This window comes from Staurois parvus, unplaced genomic scaffold, assembly GCF_062004578.1.
Source record: "Staurois parvus isolate SC_StPar_1 unplaced genomic scaffold, SC_StPar_1.0 ptg000090l, whole genome shotgun sequence".
Taxonomy (NCBI): Eukaryota; Metazoa; Chordata; class Amphibia; order Anura; family Ranidae; genus Staurois; species Staurois parvus.
Window position 1 is genome coordinate 26294830 of NW_028317886.1, and position 19696 is coordinate 26314525.

The 19696-nt window shown below is 42.9% G+C and overlaps 1 protein-coding gene across 2 annotated transcripts in view; it reads right to left on the reverse strand.

Moving 5' to 3' along the window:
- The window catches only part of LOC149468319 (uncharacterized), a 34914-nt gene extending 15496 nt beyond the window's left edge, over nucleotides 1-19418 (reverse strand). The window contains exons 1-5 of one of the 2 annotated variants that reach the window (XM_089670517.1): nucleotides 19305-19418; nucleotides 12140-12295; nucleotides 9037-9111; nucleotides 2991-3062; nucleotides 238-255 (exon numbers count right to left, since the gene is read on the reverse strand). In XM_089670517.1, the coding sequence (XP_089526643.1) occupies nucleotides 238-255; nucleotides 2991-3062; nucleotides 9037-9111; nucleotides 12140-12295; nucleotides 19305-19359 (376 nt within the window). In that variant the 5' untranslated portion in view covers nucleotides 19360-19418. The remainder of the gene's footprint in view (nucleotides 1-237; nucleotides 256-2990; nucleotides 3063-9036; nucleotides 9112-12139; nucleotides 12296-19304) is intronic. The other variant, XM_089670518.1, reaches the window with a different exon arrangement.
- Between the last annotated feature and the right edge of the window lie 278 nt (nucleotides 19419-19696).

Below are 19696 nucleotides of genomic sequence, written 5' to 3' on the forward strand. Positions count from 1 at the left end.
GACTGGGGTGCCTCATTTAGCAAACGCAAACACTGGCCTAATAAACTGCACATGCAATTTTCATGGCAGCCACCTAGAGATGCAGAGAACTAGTGCTCCCTGTTCACTCCTCCACCACCTCTGCACTACGCTGGTACAGAAGTATGCCACGTGAACAGGAGTGCGAGTTCCTTGCATCTCTGTCACATCACAAAATGACTACAGTACATTAAAGTAAAATGAGAGAAAAAGGCTTACCTGTAGTTTCTGTATGTTCTAAATAGAATCCGAATGAAAAAAAAACAGTTTGTTCAGGAGTTTGTATATATGTTGGGTAAACAGTTATACATAAGTTATGTTTTCTATTTTTGAGGGTGGAAGAATGGTTAAAGAGTAACTCCACTTTTGCTGACAAAAAAACATTCCCCTCTGGGTGATCTGCAAGGATTTTACAAACTTTCACCTTTCCAACCACTCCGTCTCCGCCACCCCCCCTCTGCCAATCCCTCCACTGGCTTCCGATTGCGCAACAAATCAAATTCAAAATCCTAACACTGACGTACAAAGCTGTCCACCATACTGCCCCGAACTACATCACTGACCTAATATCCAAGTACCGCCCAACACGCACACTCCGCTCCTCACAAGACCTCCTTCTCTCTAGTTCCCTGGTCTCCTCCTCCCATGCCCGCCTCCAGGACTTCTCCAGGATGTCACCCATCCTTCTGGAACTCCCCTGCCCCAACCCATCAGATTATCACCTACTCTCCTCTCCTTTAGGTGCACCTTGAAAACCCATATCTTCAGGGAAGCCTACCCCACCCCCTGCTAACTTGCCAACCTCCTCCACTCCTCCTACCACTGCATCCCCCACAGCTATCTCCTCCTGTGCCACCATCCCCTCCCTCCTACATTGTAAGCTCGAAAGAGCAGGGCCCTCAATCCCCTCATGTTTTGCATTGTATTGGTATTGTTCTGTCACATGTTCTGTGCCCCTTTGTAATGTACAGCGCTGAGTGAACTATTGGCGCTTTATAAATACTGTATAATATTAATAATAATAATAATAAATAATAATAATAACTTTGTTGCAGATTCCTACCTTTTGTTATTTCTGACAAATTAGCTGTTTGTCTGTCTGTGTTCATGTGCAGAGTGAATCTAATGGGAGTGGTTTCATCATTATTAATCAGCTGCTGCACCTGCAGGGCTCTAATGAGGAAAGTTGCAGGGTCTGCATCTCTTTAGATGTGATTTTCATTTGGGATTATCTCAACAAAAGTGACATTTTAGTCACAGGGGATGCTCAAAATCTGACTTGTAACTTAGTTCAGACTTCTGGGAGAATCAGTGAGCCATTCACACAAGCAGGAAATGACATTTCTGGGGGGTGTTCTGTACACCATCTGTGTACGGAATGCCTCCATGTGCCATATTGTATTGCATTTTATAGATTACAGTGTTGCAGATTGAAAAGGAAAGGTAACTTTTATTTACTTTCAATTACAATATGACTTGTGTTACAATTGTATATGCTATATTCGTTTTTTTAATTTTCTCATTTTTTCCCACAAAAGTGGAGCTACCCTTTGAACCATAGACTCCAGTATATTTAATGTACGAAAGTCACTGCTGTCACCAATGCCAGCAAAGTAGACTGCACTACTAAATAGCAGTATGTGTGTGTCAAACACCATGATGAATCCTATTATGTTGGTAACTAATCCTTAAAGAGCCACACTACTCAAATCTAATTTATTTATTTTGGCTGGAAGGGTGCATGACTTAATCTCCATCCACAGCTGACAATGAAATGGTCAGTCTAGCTGCTTATGGTTACCAGCCTCATGTTTAAAATGTATTTCTATGGCGCATATAATACTCTAGTGCACACTGCATATGAAGGCACTCTAAAAGCCAAGTCTGGTAATGGCAAGAAGATCCACAAACTGTCTTGGTTCTGATGGAGTTGCGGAGATCTGGTTACGATAGAATAAGCCAGGCCTAACACTGTGTGCAAAAAAGTTAAAACAATTTTACATTAACAGCAGCCCCTGTTGCCTCTTGCTGAAAAGTGATTTTTACAAGGGGCAGTTAATATATGGTTGGGAGGGAATATGTTGTCTCTTCAGTTCCTGTTTTAATGTTTAAAAGCCTGCACCACCATGCCATGTGCTATGCAGTGCAATGGGTTGTGGCAGGGCCTAATTCACTTATATGTTTCACATTCAGCAGGGCTACTGCCCACCAAATGCAACAGGGGATACATTTTTGTTGCAGTCATGCCATGTGTATAACCCCCCTCTAGCCACTGTATTTGGTATAGAGGTGGTGGAAAACCGTGGCTCACTTGTAGGCAGTTGTAAGTTGACCTCCTTCACAGGTTGCGCTGTCCGCAACAACCATTCAGTGAGAGTGGAGGACCGAAGGAACTCCTGTGCCTCTTAGGCCTCCATGTGTGTCATCAGGTGAGCAGCTGTCCAACTGGACACTGCTGCTCTAGATTACCTCGGTGACCATCTTTAGTGAGGGCAGTGTTTATAAAAAGCACTGGCTCACTGCAGTTGGCGCACATTTTGCATGTGGTTAGGATAGGGATGGGAAGCCACTGGATAAGGAGAGTGTGCAAAGCATAGGGAAAGGTTCTAGAGGAGGAGGGACAGTATCAATGCATGGAACCTTTCCGTTTCTAGTACCTTGTTGCACACTGCCTGCTAGCTTCTTTCTGTATCTGGTGCTGTTGGTCCTTGAGCATTGCTCTCCACAAGTACTGCATCGTCATCTGTGAGTGTTTCTGTCAGTTTGAAGCCTCCACTTAAAATATGTTACAGTGTGGTTGGAATGTTCTTGTCAATACACTTCCTTGTAATATCGGACCTGTGTGTCGTTCATTCCCTCTTGGGTGCCTACCACCCAGCCTCACTCCCACCTACACACTGGCCTTTTATTTTTCTGCCCCTGGTCGCAAGTGTGAATGAGCCCTTACAGTATGAACCAAGAATTTTACATACGTCTTGGAGTTGTCGCCCCTTTTGTAGTTGAATTGATGGGGAAGAGTTCATCTGAAGTAGTTTCTGAAATGTCTATAAAAAATGAAAATATCAAAAACTTGTATTTCATAATTTAACATCAGTCTGGATGATTGATGTCGCATTAACAAGTACTGCATGCTAAAAACAAATACCATTGCAAGCACTGGTGATAGTAACACATTCTATACTGTACACTATACATTTTGGGTCTGTTTAAGAATCATTTAGGTGAGACATATTTCTATGTTATTTTAACACCTGATTCATTCATTTTTTCTTCTATATGAAAAAGCTTCTTTTGGATGCAAAATTTGCTTTAGTGCAACTAATATACTGTAAGTAGCTGAATCTGCATTGAATTCAGCCAGCAATGATTGTCTGTATAGCATGTTGCTAGAGGAACTGTCTAGTAGAGAAACAAAATGAGTACGTAGCGGCTCTGACCAATCAAGGTGGCACTAAACAATATCCGTATTCTCCAAAAATAACCCATAAACATTGATTGGCTCTGTTTATGTGGAACAAGCAGTGCATGTTAGTTCATGTTAGGTCATGTGCACTTCTCTATGCACACTGTGCACTCCATAGTCCATAGTCAATCTCAGGAGCTACATTCCTACATACAGTGGGACCATGCTGAAAAAACAAAGCCATCCTATAACAGGAAGCTGAATCACAGTAGCAGCATAAAAAAAGGAATTCAGAGATCTGGGGAAGGCTGAGAGCAATAGAAGGAACATTTTTAGTTAAGAACATATTACAGGATTATTTGTGATCTGAGCAGTGTCGTCCCAAGGCAGGTGCGAGGGGTGCGGCCCGCACCGGGTGACACCGACCGCACGGGGTGACACCGGACCCGCTGCACGAAAAGGTAAGTTGTAAAGCAAGCCGACGATCCCTGCAGGATGGATCCAATCCATCCTGCAGGAATCGTCGGCTTTCGGACTCCAATCCATTATGCTCAATTCGCATATTTGATCCATTATTCAGGGATCGACGGAGGGGGTGTCACCAAGTATTATCGCACTGGTTGACACCAACCCTAGGCATGCCCCTGGATCTGAGTGCGAGGTATGATAAAGATGTATCCTGCAATATCTGTATTTAAAGTGGTAGTAAACTCTTCTTGAATAATGTTACCTACTGGTAAGTTTATAGTAAAGCCTACATGTAGGTAAAATCAATATTTCCTAAATGTGAACCGATTAAGAGATATCAACCCTTTCTGATAGCCGGCGCATGTGCTCTGAAGGCACAGGATACCAGTGCTCTTCCTTCAGAGCACTGTGCCGTAACCCGGGACTCCAGCATGCATGCGTGGGAGTGACATCATTGTGGCTCGGCCAGTCAGCCGGCCAGAGCTTGCGAACCCAGAAGGAAGACCGGTTGAAGATGAAAGCCCCGGGGAGCCGTGACAGCGTTCCGCTGGAGGGCTTTGTTTCAAGGTAAGTCCTTCATAATGTGCTAGTATGCAATGCAGGTTCACCTGTTGAATGTTATGATGAGATATATAGATGTTTAATTGTTTGTGTTCCCACTTCTCAGCTTTTAGGGCTCATTCAGACAGGTGAATTGTCCGGTCCTCTGTGAAAAGTTTGACATATGGGCAGAAGCAAGTGCACAGATCTGCACATACTGTGCATTTGGGTCCATGCACCCACTCCTTTGCGCATGTCAGTGCGTCATTGTCTGCGTGTGGATCCACTTGTAGCTGGCCAGCTAAGACCAGTCCTAGGTTGCTAATATGGTTCACATATATGTGTGTACCAAACCTGCCAATAACCTCAGTACAGTATATATGTGCATATGTTAAAGCCAAAAGCAGAATCATTGCTGTAATTTATGTCTTTGATTGTTATATGACATTTATATATTCATTGTGTTAGCAGAAGCAGAAAAGGAAAATATGCCTTTAAGATTTAGTATAGAGTTGAGCCAATCACAGACAGCCTCACACTGTACAGAGCCTTAACCAATCCCAGCCAGTTTCACATTTATGCCTGTGTAAAACTCCCTGCTAGGATTTTCTACAGACACATGCTCACCAGACAGAAGAGGAAACAGACAGTTCCAATCAGAAAAGCTTTATGGAGGCAGAGAAGGCCAAATAGGTATTTAATGCACTTGTGTGTTCCTCTATTGTTTAGCAGTGCAGGTGGATCTGTGTTTTCAAAAACTGTTGTGTGTGTTTTACTTGTAGTTCCACCGAATCGAATATAGCAAGTCGAATTTACCAAATCAAACGAACTTATCGAATATATCGAATTTATAAATCTAAGTAAATTTATCAATCTATGGAATCAACCCAATGTAATACAAGTTAAACCATTGTAATATGAAAGAAATAAGCCATTGTAAGCAGTGTTATATGAAGAAGATTGAAGTTATTAAAGAAGTTAACTAAAGTATTCGGTGTGCTCTTTAAACCTACTGCATCCATAGAGCGGCATTGGAGGAATTACAGAGTAAAGTCAGTCTAATCAAACAAAGAAACAGCAATTGCATAATTTTTCTAATGTCACAGCGCACTAGGCACCAAAGGGTGCTGCGCCTGCCACACCACTTCTATGGACTGCCTACATGCAAGTCTGGGGTGGATGCACACGCATCTGCAAGCAGCTCTCTCTGTGTGGAGGACGGGACTAATCACCTGTCTGAATGAGACCTAAACTGAATTTCAGGCAGAAATAAATTTTTTTTTTAAATTTTTTTTTTTCAGCAACAACGATCAGCAACTTATAGCAGGACTGCAGGATGCAGCGGGCACTCTGACACTGGGGGGAACTGATTTGGTGTCACTGATATCCCCAGTGACACCAATACAGTGATCAGTGCTAAAAAAAAGCACTGACACTGTACTAATGGCACTGGGCAGGAAATGGTTAACATGAGGGGCGATTAAAAGGTTAACTGTGTGCTGGGAGTGTTTTACTGGGGGGCGGTGTGTTGGTGCTTCACTGTAAGCACACTTCTCTGGATGGCTGTGCTGTGCACAGCCATCCAAAGCAGTGTGTCCGAGCCGACAGGAAGGTGGACTGTTAGTAAACAAAGAAGCCCTCCTCCCCGTTGGAGATCCCTGCTAATCACTGCACGAACCCCCTACCTGGAAATGCAAAATCAAATATATATATATATACATGATTTTGCACACCCTTGCCACCCTGTAGCAGTATATCTGCTATAGGACAGCGGGGAAGCGGTTAATGTAGCTCTAAATCCTATAATACATCATTAAAGGTATATTAACCATAAATAATTTTGCAGTATGTTTGGCATCATGCCTCATTGTATCCAAAATACATTTTTTTGTGAATCTGTTGCAAAATTTCTTACCTGTAGGTCCTGTGAGTTTCAGCACTTCCTGTTTCAGGTTAACAGTACTAAGCCACTGCCTCACCATTAACAGCAGAATTATTAGCCTGCAGTGTGTGCTCCTTCAGTGGGCTGTTGGGCCACCTATAAGACCTGAGCATACCTTCTGCAGACTTTATAGCCTGTCCAACTGAAGCAGCACAAATGACAAGCTAACTATAATGCCGCTAGTTAGCAACAGCTTATTATTGTAGGCCTGCAACAGATAATGCTCTTACTGGCAGGAATCATGACTGGAAAACCATGGAATATGACTGCAAACATAGTAAAATAAAAGGATTTGGGGTTGAAAAGTGCAACTGAAACCACACGGTAATTCTACCAGTTTATGCCAAAGAAAATTTTAAAGGATGACTACACTTTAGACTCTCTCTTCCTAGTAGATTGTAAGCTCCAAGGAGCAGGGCCCTCCTAACCCTCTAGTATTGAACTGTATTGTTGAGGTATTGTCTCCCTTTATATTGTAAAGCGCTGAGCAAACTGTTGGCGCTATATAAATCCTGTATAATAATAGCTTCCTAAAGTAATCTAATCTTGATCACCCCCATCCTTGCTTAGAGTTACCTATAGGTGTTCTCCTGTGGAGTTATTCTATAAATCTTCTCTAGTACTGTCCGCTCCATCACAGTAACTCCTCACAGATGTGAATGAAGCTGTACTCTTGCACTAGAGAGGTTAGAAGTAAAGGGCAGGGGGTTCTAGATTAGGCTAATTTAGGAGGCTGAGAAGGAGAGCACTTTGAGTTTTAGAAGTAAATCAGTAGTTGTCCATTAAACACATTTGTAAGAATTTTTTTTTTCAAAAATCAGAAAAAAGAAGTACCGGTAATTTTATGTGTGCATTTATTTTTTCATTAAATGTAATATATTCAACAGTAGAAAGATTATAGAAATGTATTAAAAATGCAAATTTCATATGGGAATAGCATTTAAAAGTATTTAGAACTGCATTACTTCATATTACTCTTTGTAAAAAGCTATTTCCCCAAAATAACAGAGTCTGCAGTTGCTTACATTTCCTAGACAGACTACAGTCCATTTTCTTGGTCTGATATTAATTCATTATACAATATTATTTATCCAGTCTGGCATTAAAGTATATGTAAACTCAAACCCAATAATCTCAGATGAACTTTAACATGTTGATGTAGTTTCAGAATTGATTTGCAATGTTTTTAAATCTGCAGCTTTCAATAAAATAATGATGCATAATGCACAGGGCAAAGTAAATGTCAGTCTACTGTGGTTTACATCTACTTTAATACTGTACTTAAAAAACATTATATTGCCAAAAGTATTGGGACACCCCTCCAAATCATTGGGTTCAGTTGTTCCAATCACCTCCTTGGCCAAAGGTGTATAAAATCAAGCACCTAGGCATGCAGACTGTTTCCAGAAACATTTGTGAAATAATGGGTTGCTCTCAGGAGCTCAGTGAATTCAAGCATGGTACTGTGATAGGTTGCCACCTGTGTAATAAGTCCACACGTGAAATTTCCTTGCTACTAAATATTCCAAACTGTTAGTGGTATTATAACAAAGTGGAAGCAACTGGGAACAACAGCAACTCAGCCATGAAGTGGTAGGCCACATAAAATGACAGAGCAGTCAGCACATGCTGAAGCGCACAGTGCACAGAAGTCACCTACTGTCTGCAGAGTCAATAGCTAACGACCTCCAAACTTCATGTAGCCTTCAGATTAGCACAACAACAGTGCATAGAGAGCTTCATGGAATGGGTTTCCATGGATGAGCAGCTGCATCCAAGCCTTACATCACCAAGTGCAATGCAAAGTGTTGGATGCAGTGGTGTAAAGCAAACCGCCTGGACTATAGAGCAGTGGAGACATATTTTCTGGAGTGAAGAATCACACTTCTCTGTCTGGCAATCTGATGGACATGTCTGGGTTAGGCAGTTGCCAGGAGAACGGTACTTGCCTGACTGCAAGTGTAAAGTTTGGTGGATGGGGATTATGATGTGGTTGTTTTTCAGGGGTTGGGCTTGGCCCCTTAGTTCCAGTGAAGGGAACTCTTAAGGTATCAGCACACCAAGACATTTTGGACAATTTCATGCTCCCAACTTGGGAACTGTGGGAACAGTTTGGGGATGGCCCCTTCCTGTTCCAACATGGCTGTGCGCCGGTGCACAAAGCAAAGGTCCATAGAGGCATGGATGAGAAAGTTTGGGGTGAAGGAACTTGACTGGCCTGCACAGAGTACTGACCTCAACCCAAAGAACACCTTTGGGATGAATTAAAGCAGAGACTGCGAGCCAGGCCTTTTCATCTGACATCAGTCAGACCTCACAAATGCACTTCTGGAAGAATGGCCAAACATTCACATAGACGCTCTCCTAAACCTTATGGACAGCCTTCCCAGAAGAGTTAAAGCTGTTATAGCTGCAAAGGGTGGGCCAACTCAATATTGAACCCTATGGACTAAAACGGGGATGCCATTAAAGTTCAGGGATGCTATTAAAATTCATGTGTGTAAAGGCAGGCATCTCAATACTTTTGGCAATATATTGTATTATAAAAGTGGTGATTAGCACTATATTAGCAAATATAATGCCAAATCTGATTTAACATTTTCTAAGGCAAAAAAACAGAGGGTATGTCACTATTATTATATAAATATATAAATAATAAACTTACTACTGTCAGGTGCTTCACTAACTGTGTGAAAGACTGGAAGCACAGATCCATTTGTAGTTTCAGATGTTGCTTGGTCTGTGTTGAGAAATGTAAAAAATAATGTAATTATTTTTTTATTAATTTTTATTCCTGTTGTGTTTTTCCACTCAAAATTAATTAACCTCTTGCCGTCCGCCTGCTGTTTATAAACGGCAGGGCGGTGGCAGTCCAGGGTCGGGTTGCCGTCCATAAACGGCACCCGCCTTTTCTAGCTGTGCGCGCTCCCTGGGAGCGCGCACCACCGCGATCCGGTGCCCGCTGTGTCCTCCGGACACAGTGAAACACCGATCGTCGGACGGGACCTCTGTACGAGGTCCCGATCATGTGATCACTGATTGGCGAATCAGTCATCACATGCAAAGTAGTAAGCAAGATGTCACTTGTGACATCATTGCTTACTATGTGTGAAATCTGTGAATGATCACAGAGGTCACATGGTACAAGGCTATTCACAACAGCCTTGTACCATGTGACAAGCTGTGACCACTCACAGCTCACTCAGTAATTCTCAATGACTGCAGGAATGCAGACAGAGAGAAAGAGAAATGATTGCTTTTACATCCTATATGGGTGTAAAAGCAATCAGTGTAAAAAAAAAAAAAAAAAAATCTTCATCACCCTCCACAAGTAGTACAGTGTCACCATGGTGACAGTGTACTGCTAGGGTGACAGTATGCAAAAAAATAAAATAAAATAAAAAATAATAATATAAAAAAAATAAAATAAAATGTAAAAAAAAATGTTTAAAAATTATAATTTTTGGTTATAAACTAATTTGGATTTTTTTTTTTTTACTAAAAAAAATAACGGAATAAATTTTGGCTAAGATTTATGATGAAATATTATTTATTTGCAAAATTTTATTTAAAAAAACACTTTTTTTCAAAATTTTTGAACTTTTTCATTTACATAGTAAAAAAAATAAAAATCCCAGCGGTGAATAAATACCACCAAAATAAAGCTTTATCTGTCTCAAAAAAATGGTAAAAAATTCATATGGGTACAGTATTGCATGACTGCACAATTGTCATTCAAAGTGTGATAGCGCTGAAAGCTAAAAATTGCCCTGGACAGGAAGGGGGTAAAAGTGTCCGGAGAGGAAGTGGTTAAATCTGACCCAGATATTATGAATTTAAAAGACATGTAGATATTTGTGAATAAGAATCAGGGGCATCAGTTATTATGGTTTTCCATAATCATACTTCCAGTATATGGGCTGGTATCAACAAAGCAAAATAGTTCCCCAGCATAAGGGCCCCTACTACCTAGCATGACAATTACTACTGAACCAATGGTCTTCTATCATAAAGAAGACTCAAAAATGGGGAATATTAAAGCAGAACTAAAGACTCCTTTATTACAGCCTAAACAAGTCCCAAATCCATTCACAAGCCAAAACAAATCTCTTTTACCTCAATCAGGGAAGTGATTGAGCCAAATCCCCTTTTACTTGCGCTTCTCATGGTCCTTCTCCTAGATACTGCAGTGCAATGTGGGAGGGGTCCAGAAACAGAGTTGGTGCTGTCAATCCAGGAAGCAGTAGGCAGGTCTATGTTTAGTCAGGTGCTAAAGGTTTATTATTCAGTGGTGACAATGCTGACAGTCACACCCCTGTAACGTCTTCTGATCCTACTGTAGTGCAAGCAGACACAGCCTACTTGATGGACTTAGGCACAGATTTAACAGCATCAGATTCTTCCCCAGCCATACTGATTGATGAAGGGGAGGAGAGTGAACATAAGTTTTCTTTTCTTCCCCCAGCTCCCTCTCCTCTAGCCACCACTACCAACCATGCTCCTTCCTGGTCCATAAATGGGTGAGTGAAGGAAGGGTATGCGATGGGGGGGGGGGGGTCCATTGCTGAGGTATTTATATAGCACCATCAATTTATGGGTCCTCACTGACTGCCAGTGTCTTGGAAGTGGGAGAGAGGGCATTCATCAATGGACCACCAATGCCTGAAAAGGGGAAGAGGGAATTTTCTTCCCACAGATCAACAGTTTCTTGGGAAGGGAATTCTTTCCACCACTGATGCAGATGCTAGAAGAGAGGATTTTCTTTCATTATCTTTTTTTTATCATCATTAGAAATGTTTTTACATCTATGACGTGACTTAGGCATTGGTGATATAGTCAGGGCCTAGAAGATTCCCCCTAAGAAAGCTATATCAGCGGTGCCCTCCAAGGAAAGATTGAGTCCTAACTGTGAGATCTCACAAGATTTTGGAAGAAAACAATGCTTTTTTTGCAGACTAGTGCGATCTAATACTGCACATGTGCAAGCTGAGGCACATGATATCATATGCCTATTCTTGCGCATGCGCTGCACAACATTACAATCACCTGGCCCTCCAATGATGTTATGCGCCTCATCTTGCACACATGCAGTACTGGAATGGGTTTTATTTTAAAAAAGGAGGCGCAGGTGTCCGACCAGCTGGGGACAGAGAAAGCTGAGACTGGGGGATCAAGAAAAAAGGAGGCAGGTACGTTTTACTAAATTTATTTGTTTTAGTTAATATAATGTATTTAGATAGTCAGTCTAATTAGATGGGGGAATTCTGCTTTAATGTTTGCTATGTAGCCTCCCACTATTTAATGAAGTTCTTCATTAAGGTAGGATCAAAGTGTTAGCTGTCTGTCTATATTCTTTGCACAGAAAGGCATATGCAATGAAAGAGTTTCAGTTTTAATAAAAAATGATCCTTGGTGCTGAGGTTTATGCATGTTTTTAAGACTGTCATTCATGCCGCTGTAATTAGGGAGTATTTTGTGAGCATAAGGACTGTTGCATTCATCTGTGGAGTATATGCAAGTATGTTCAGGCTCTATTAAGCCACAACCAATATTCAGCATAATTAACCATGTCCACTTTTTGTCAAGGAGCGCTGCATGTGCTGCAGCTCCTTGTTTCCCTGTGGTGTCCCTCTTTCTCAAGTTCTAAAGCTGGGGGTATGTATTGTGTGATACCAGCATATACATGGATTAATAACTGAAAGTGTAAGAATTGACAATATTATTTTTGCAAATTATCCTTAAAACACATTCTAATTTATACAGCTCACCTGTAGGTTTTTCTGTGGGTGTGTTCTGACTTTGGAAGTCATGTATAGATGTACTATTTGTGACTGTTATAGGTGTACTCTTTAGGTCAGCGCGTGTTGAGGAACCTGTAACCGAACCTTCTACCAGCAAGATTTGTGATACTCCTAAAAATAGCCCTAGGATTGAAACAAAGAGAAGTGAACTTCAGAAAGTTAAGAATCTTTCATCATTGTACTTACAATAAGAGTTTTTCTGTTTTATAAACTGCACGCTAATAAAAGAGTATAGAATGTCAATGACACCAACAAACCCTATCCAATCCATGGATATGTTAAATAAATATTTTATTCCAATAGTAATGCTAAATTACTAAGGACATTTAGAAACGGTATAGTATTGCATTAATGCCATAACCATTGTTTTGTCCATGATAATATATAGATCACAGTCAGCACTTCGATTTTACTGAACTGAATTCTGAAAGCTGTGGCTAAAAAAGGCAGGCAGAGGGCAAAGACCTAGTCGTTAGTTTTGCTGGTGACCTTTTGCCCTTTACTAATTTAACATGCCAAATTCACCACTGAGTTTCTGTTTGAAGGTAGCCATCTTTGCAGAGGCAAGGCTATCCTTCCTCATGTCAGAGCCTCCAGCAAAAAGAAGGGTAAGTAGCACAGTACTGATATCACCAAATCTCATGTCAAATATCCTGAGACTAGCAATAGTGTCCTAGATTTCAAATTTTTTAGATATACAACTATCAGGCTATAGGCCATGCAATGTAAAACACATTCATATAGTGTGTCTAGGCACACTTACATATATTTTTCAGGGTACTGCTTAACCACTTCCCGACCGCCCAATAGTAGAAATACTGCTACAGGGCTGCACGGGCATGCAAAATCATGTATATATACTTGATTTTGCATCTCCGAGTAGGGGACGCACGCGATTTCCATGAACTTAAAAATATAATAGGTTTAAGAGTGTTTACTCATCAACAATAAGGGGGCTGTTGCTTTACATGCCAGGGCTCACTTTGACACAAGGCCTATGAATAATATCTCGTACACTTATTGGATATCAGTACTTTTCATGATTGTGCTAAAACAATAGTCTGGCAATACCTATATGTATATACACTGCACGATATTTAGCTAGTGCTAAGTGCTACTATTGTAGCGCTACCCCCTAAGGAGTTGCTGAACAGTCAGGCATTGTGCATTTTTTGCAAACACACATTGTCAAAAATCCAGTCCATGGGTTTGTTTTTTGTTGTTTCATTCAGGGGAAAACAACTTAGATAGGGATTAAGGGTTATGGGATGCCCAACGTGACTAGAAAGAACAGTTTGAGGACAAACTTCCTTTATGTACTTCCTTATAGGCCCAGGGGTATAGAGGCACTCACTCTGTACCTTGTATCCATCTACTTTGGACAATACTGCTTGTTCAGGCCTTTTAGTTGTGCTAGTCTTCCCACGTTGGGCAAGGTGACTCCTGGATAAGAGTTGTGGGGATGTTCCCTCTCTCTAGATTCTTCTCCTTCCCTCCTTCCTCCTGAGCTCTAGCCTGGAGACAGAGCCCCCCTTTTTCAGGTTCCCTCCCCTGCCTCATGGTCCTCAGTACTCCATCTTCCACCTGATCACCACACTATCTGGCTGGCTAGGCTCTCTCATATTTATGGGCAGGTCTCACCAGACTGCCAGGCCATCTGCCTGGGATTGGTCAGAATCCTATGAATATACAGATCTCGGTCTCCATCCCTCTGCCCACTAGTTTATAGAAGCTTCCATGGACCTCCAGAACCAGGGGGAGATGATAGAGGCCTGACATGCAGAGCCCTCCAGCCTGACCTAGGCTTGAACAGACATGCTCACTGCAGTTACATCTGTGAGCCAAACTAAATTTACCTCTCTAGCATCACTAGAGGGTGCTACGCTATTTATTTTTTTATGCACACATACAGTATCAATAGCAAATTTCAAAACTGTTAAAAAATCAGGATCGGTTTATTAAAGGAATAAACACTGTTTACTTTACAAAATTATTAAAAAGTGAATGTTCACATAGCATAATGAATAAAGAAAAGCTGGGCTCACTTTAATCATCCAATCATGTACAAGCAAACAATTCTGATTAGGCATTCAACAGAAACATACGTAGCACTACCCCCTTGAGGGCCGCTTAGTAATTTTTGGGTTCCTTGTCTTTCCTGAGCCCGCTTTGGAAGACCAACCCCTGCTCCATGGTAGCCCATTGAGAACTGCAAGCTGTCAACCGCAAAGGCTGTGGGTGCTTTTGGTTCTTTCACTCACAGAACCCTGAGAATGAATGACACGGCTGTGTGGACGGAGACCTGCATGGCCATGCTCTTTTCAAATTGTGACAGTGGGTGGGGGGAGAAGATCTCCGACCCGCTATCAAAGAGAGAGGGGGATCAGGGAGAGGCTGCAAGAGCAGGAACGTGTTAAAACGAGTGGAACAGGACTGGGAACACCTAAAAACAGGTGAAACATGTAACATGTTCCCAAATGTGAACTTATCCTTTAATTACTATATATAACCTGTTCATCCATTTAAAAAAAACGTATTGAATCAGGAATCTGAGCGAGCAGTTTTCCATCTTTTGACACCTACAGTATGTCAGGATAAGATCTCATCCAGATCTCATGGTACAGGAAAGCAGAATGGTTACATTAGATCATTTGCTGTTGTTCATAAAAATAAACTTTGAAGTTTCTACATCCTGTGTGCTATACATTCCCTGTAAGCAACTATATTACTAATATAGCAAGGCAGTATATTACGGACAGCCATTAGTACCTTTTTTAATTTTTGAAGGAAAAAAAAATCTTAAGTCCAACATCGTCTGCATGTAGCTGACACCAATACACCTTAGGAATAAGAAGTTGTATTGTTGGGGTGCCAGTTACTCAGGGTATATCTCTGCTGTATTTGTCCCTGACATCATCCAGATTAATGCAGGCCATACATGGGTCAAATTATGAACAACTTTTCTTTAGAAAATCGGAAATTTTGTGCATTTTGTAATTCAATAATGCATGCCATCATTGATTTTGAAATTTGCCCAACCAAGCCTTTAATTTCACCTCATGTTGCTACAGAAAAGAATATCTTAGCCAAGAATTTTCTTTTCTTTCCAGGTCATAGCTCGTGCTCATTTCTTTTTCAATTACATTTCTTGTACATTTCTTCCATCATTGATTAGAAATTCATTTTGATTTTCAATTTTCCAACATGCTTGAGTGCTCAAATTCAATGGTCGCTCGAAAATCGGCCGTTGCTGAGGCCCACTAATGGTGCGAAAATTCAAACAAAAATTGTCGGAAAAGATTTTCTAAAGAAAATGTTTTCAGAATTCAACCCATGTAAGGCCAGCTTAAGGCTAGCTATACACATTTTATTTCCGCTACCAGCTGTTATAATCACAGTCATAGCACCAGAGAAAGTCTGAAAATCCATTACTACTGTAATCACTGTTTGGCTGACAGGTTCCACTCAGTTCCATTGATTTTTCAATTGTCGAGTTGGGTTGTGGGCCAACCACAGCTCGAATTTTGGCCAATTCAGTGGGAATTGACTGAGATTTGGGCTTTGTATAGATAGCTTAACTGTGACCATTGTCATTTATCCTGAAAAATAAAGTACCCTGTGTGGAGCCTTGTGTCACAACAGAAGGGCCAGAAATGGAAGGGCCAGGTTCTAGGTCAGGGGTCCTCAAACTACGGCCCACGGGCCACATGCGGCCCGCCAAGGACATTTATCTGGCCCGTCGGGCAGGGGCGTATCTGCCGCAAGGCAAGGGACTAGGGTTTGGCAGGTCGGGAGATCTCGGCAGGGCTCGGGCAGGAGTCAGGAGGGCAGGATCAGCAATTCTAGAACAGGGGTTACTAAGAGATGGCAGTAGGCGAAACTAGCAAGAGGATGGGGTGGGGAGGGCGAGCGATAAGTTAAATAAGGGGCGTGGTCTTTTTGGGGCGCTTTCATGTGCGAGCCGCTGCTTCGGTGACAGAGCGGCCAGTGTAATTGGGAGGAGCTTAAGGGGCGGTGACGTGTGAGACGATCACAGGGGCTGCCTAGTGCCAGGGGCCTCCCTCTTCATCAATGCTGAGATTTACAGGAAACCGCCGCCGGAGCACACTGCATGTTTGTGTCAGGCTGGAATCACAGCGAAAAGTGCATGCATCCCAATCTACAGGCACATGTGACCCACAGGGGTCTACTTACCAACTTTTTCACTCGGGATTCACAGAACTTTCACCCATTCTCTCCCCCCTTCCTCTCTCTCTCTTTCTCCCGCCCTCCTCTCTCTCTCTCCCCCTCTTCTCTCTCCCCCTCCTCTCTCTCCCTTCCCCCCTCCTCTCCCCCCTCCTCTCTCTCTCCCCCCCCCCCCTCCTTCCCCCCCCTCCTCTCTCTCCCCCTCCTCTCTCTCTATCCCCCCTCCTCTCTCTCCCCTCCCTACCCCCCCTCTCTCTCTTTACATTGTACACAGATCTGACCCAACAAGGTGTCCTGCATTTACCATATATTTCGCTCCATAAGACACACTTGGGGGGAAATGTCTGTGTGTCTTATGGAGCAGTCGGCCCAGTATTCCCGCCGCCGTTGTATGTCCGCAGTCTCTGGTCATCTCATGTACTGTGTCCGCAGTCTCTGGTCATCTCCTGTTCTATGTCCGCAGTCTCTGGTCATCTCCTGTACTATGTGCGCAGCCTCTGGTCATCCCCTGTACTGTGTCCGCAGTCTCTGGTCATCTCCTGTACTGTGTCCGCAGTCTCTGGTCATCTCCTGTACTATGTCTGCAGCCTCTGGTCATCTCCTGTACTATGTCCGCAGCCTCTGGTCATCTCCTGTACTATGTCTGCAGTCTCTGGTCATCTCCTGTACTATGTCCGCAGTCTTTAATCATCTCCTGTACTGTGTCCGCAGTCTCTGGTCATCCCCTGCACTGTGTCCGCAGTCTCTGGTCATCTCCTGTTCTATGTCCGCAGTCTCTGGTCATCTCCTGTACTGTGTCCGCAATCTCTGGTCATCTCCTGTACTGTGTCTGCAGTCTCTGGACATCTCCTGTACTGTGTCTGCAGTCTCTGGACATCTCCTGTACTATGTCCGCAGTCTCTGGTCATCTCCTGTACTATGTCCGCAGTCTCTGGTCATGTCCTGTACTATGTCCGCAGTCTCTGGTCATGTCCTGTACTATGTCCGCAGTCTCTGGTCATCTTCTGTACTATGTCCGCAACCTCTGGTCATCCCCTGTACTATGTCCGCAGTCTCTGGTCATGTCCTGTACTATGTCCGCAGTCTCTGGTCATCCCCTGTACTGTGTCCGCAGTCTCTGGTCATCTCCTGTACTATGTCTGCAGTCTCTGGTCATCTCCTGTAGTATGTCCGCAGTCTCTGGTCATCTCCTGTACTATGTCCGCAGTCGCTGGTCATCTCCTGTACTATGTCCGCAGTCTCTGGTCATCTCCTGTATTATGTCCGCAGTTTCTGGTCATCTCCTGTACTATGTCCGCAGTCTCTGGTCATCTCCTGTTCTATGTCCGCAGTCTCTGGTCATCTCATGTACTATGTCCGCAGTCTCTGGTCATCTCCTGCATACAACAGTGGCGGGAATACTGGGCCGGCCGCTCCATAAGACGCACAGACATTTCCCCCCAAGTGTGTCTTATGGAGCGAAATATACGGTAAATGCAGGACACCTTGTTGGGTCAGATCTGTGTACAATGTAAAGAGAGAGAGGGGGGGGTAAGGAGGGGAGAAAGAGAGAGAGAGAGAGAGAGGAGGGGGAGAGAGAGGAGGGGGGATAGAGAGAGAGGAGGGGGAGAGAGAGGAGGGGGAGAGAGAAAGAGGAGGGGGGAGGGGAGAGAGAGAAAGAGGAGGGGGAGGGGGGAGAGAGAGGAGAGAGAGAGAGAGGAGAGGGGAGAGAGAGGAGGGGGGAGTGAGAGGAGGGCGGAGGGGGAGAGAGAGAGAGGAGGAGGGAGGAGGAGAGAGAGAGGGTGGAGAGAGGGAGGAAGGGGGGAGAGAATGGGTGAAAGTTCTGTGAATCCCGAGTGAAAAAGTTGGTAAGTAGACCCCTGTGGGTCACATGTGCCTGTAGATTGGGATGCATGCACTTTTCGCTGTGATTCCAGCCTGACACAAACATGCAGTGTGCTCCGGCGGCGGTTTCCTGTAAATCTCAGCATTGATGAAGAGGGAGCCCCCTGACACTTGGCAGCCCCTGTGATCATCTCACACGTCACCGCCCCTTAAGCTCCTCCAAATTACACCAGCCGCTCTGTCACCGAAACTTTTCGGGGCTCGCACATGACAGCGCCCCGAAAAGACCACACCCCTTATTTAACTTATCACTCACCCTCCCCACCCCATCCTCTTGCTAGCCCCACCTACTGCCATCTCTTAGTAACCCCTGTTCTAGAATTGCTGATCCCTCCCTCCTGCCCTGCCGAGATCTCCCGACCTGCCAAACCCTAGTACCTTGCCTCGCGGCAGATACGCCCCTGCCCGGCACGCCGGATAAATGTCCTCGGCGGGCCGCATGTGGCCCAGGGGCCGTAGTTTGAGGACCCCTGAGTTAAGTCATAAAATATAAATATATATATTTTGTTTAGAATGGTGTGCTGGAGAATATTGCAGCATGTTTGGAAAAACACAAAACGTGAGCATATTGTATTGTACTATTGAGGTACTATTGAGGTGTTAGCATTACTTTCACTTCATAACAAGGTAAGATCTCTATGTGTATTTTAACTAGTTCAATCCAAAACGTACAAAAATGTAAGACAAGAAAGCGATTTACTAAATAATTTGAGGATCTTCACCTAATAATTTGTGTGACTATTTATTTCAGTTCTTCATTCATGTGAAAATTAAATTCCTGTACATTATGAATATCCAATCAAGAACATGAAGAAAGTAAACCAGAATTTGCTTTTGATTGAATTATTTAAGTAAATACTGACAAAATGTATTGACTCAAAATTTTCAACTGCTTTAGCCAATCTGCCTGATTATCAGTTATAGTAACCGTACTAAATAATGACAACAATTGAGGTGGTGATGATAATGATATCGGTTCAGGAATAAAAATTACATTACAATCTTTGGACTGCCAACTGCCAACATACATTTTTTTTTAAATCACAAAAATATTACTGCTTACCTGAGAATAAAAGTAGAACGTGTTTAGCCTGGCACACCCTGTACTGAAGATTCATCTTTGTATGTTCGAAAAAGTAAAAAGAGTAAAGCCACTTCCTTTATGAACTGATGAGAGGAAAATACTGAGTGTTATTCAAACCTAAACCTCATTTTTGACATACATAGTGCTGACAGCTGCTAGCCAATAGCAAGGAGTTATTTGAGCAACCACAGAACTGGGTGTGCAGAGTAGAAGCCAGTGGCATAGGAAAGATGCAGATGATGATATACTTGTTGAAATGTCACAACGGTAGATCAGACTTAAAAAGCACAAAATAGACAAAAAGAAAATAGCAGACATAAACAGTGTGAGTCTAAATACTGTATATGGACTACTGAAATATAAACGTATGC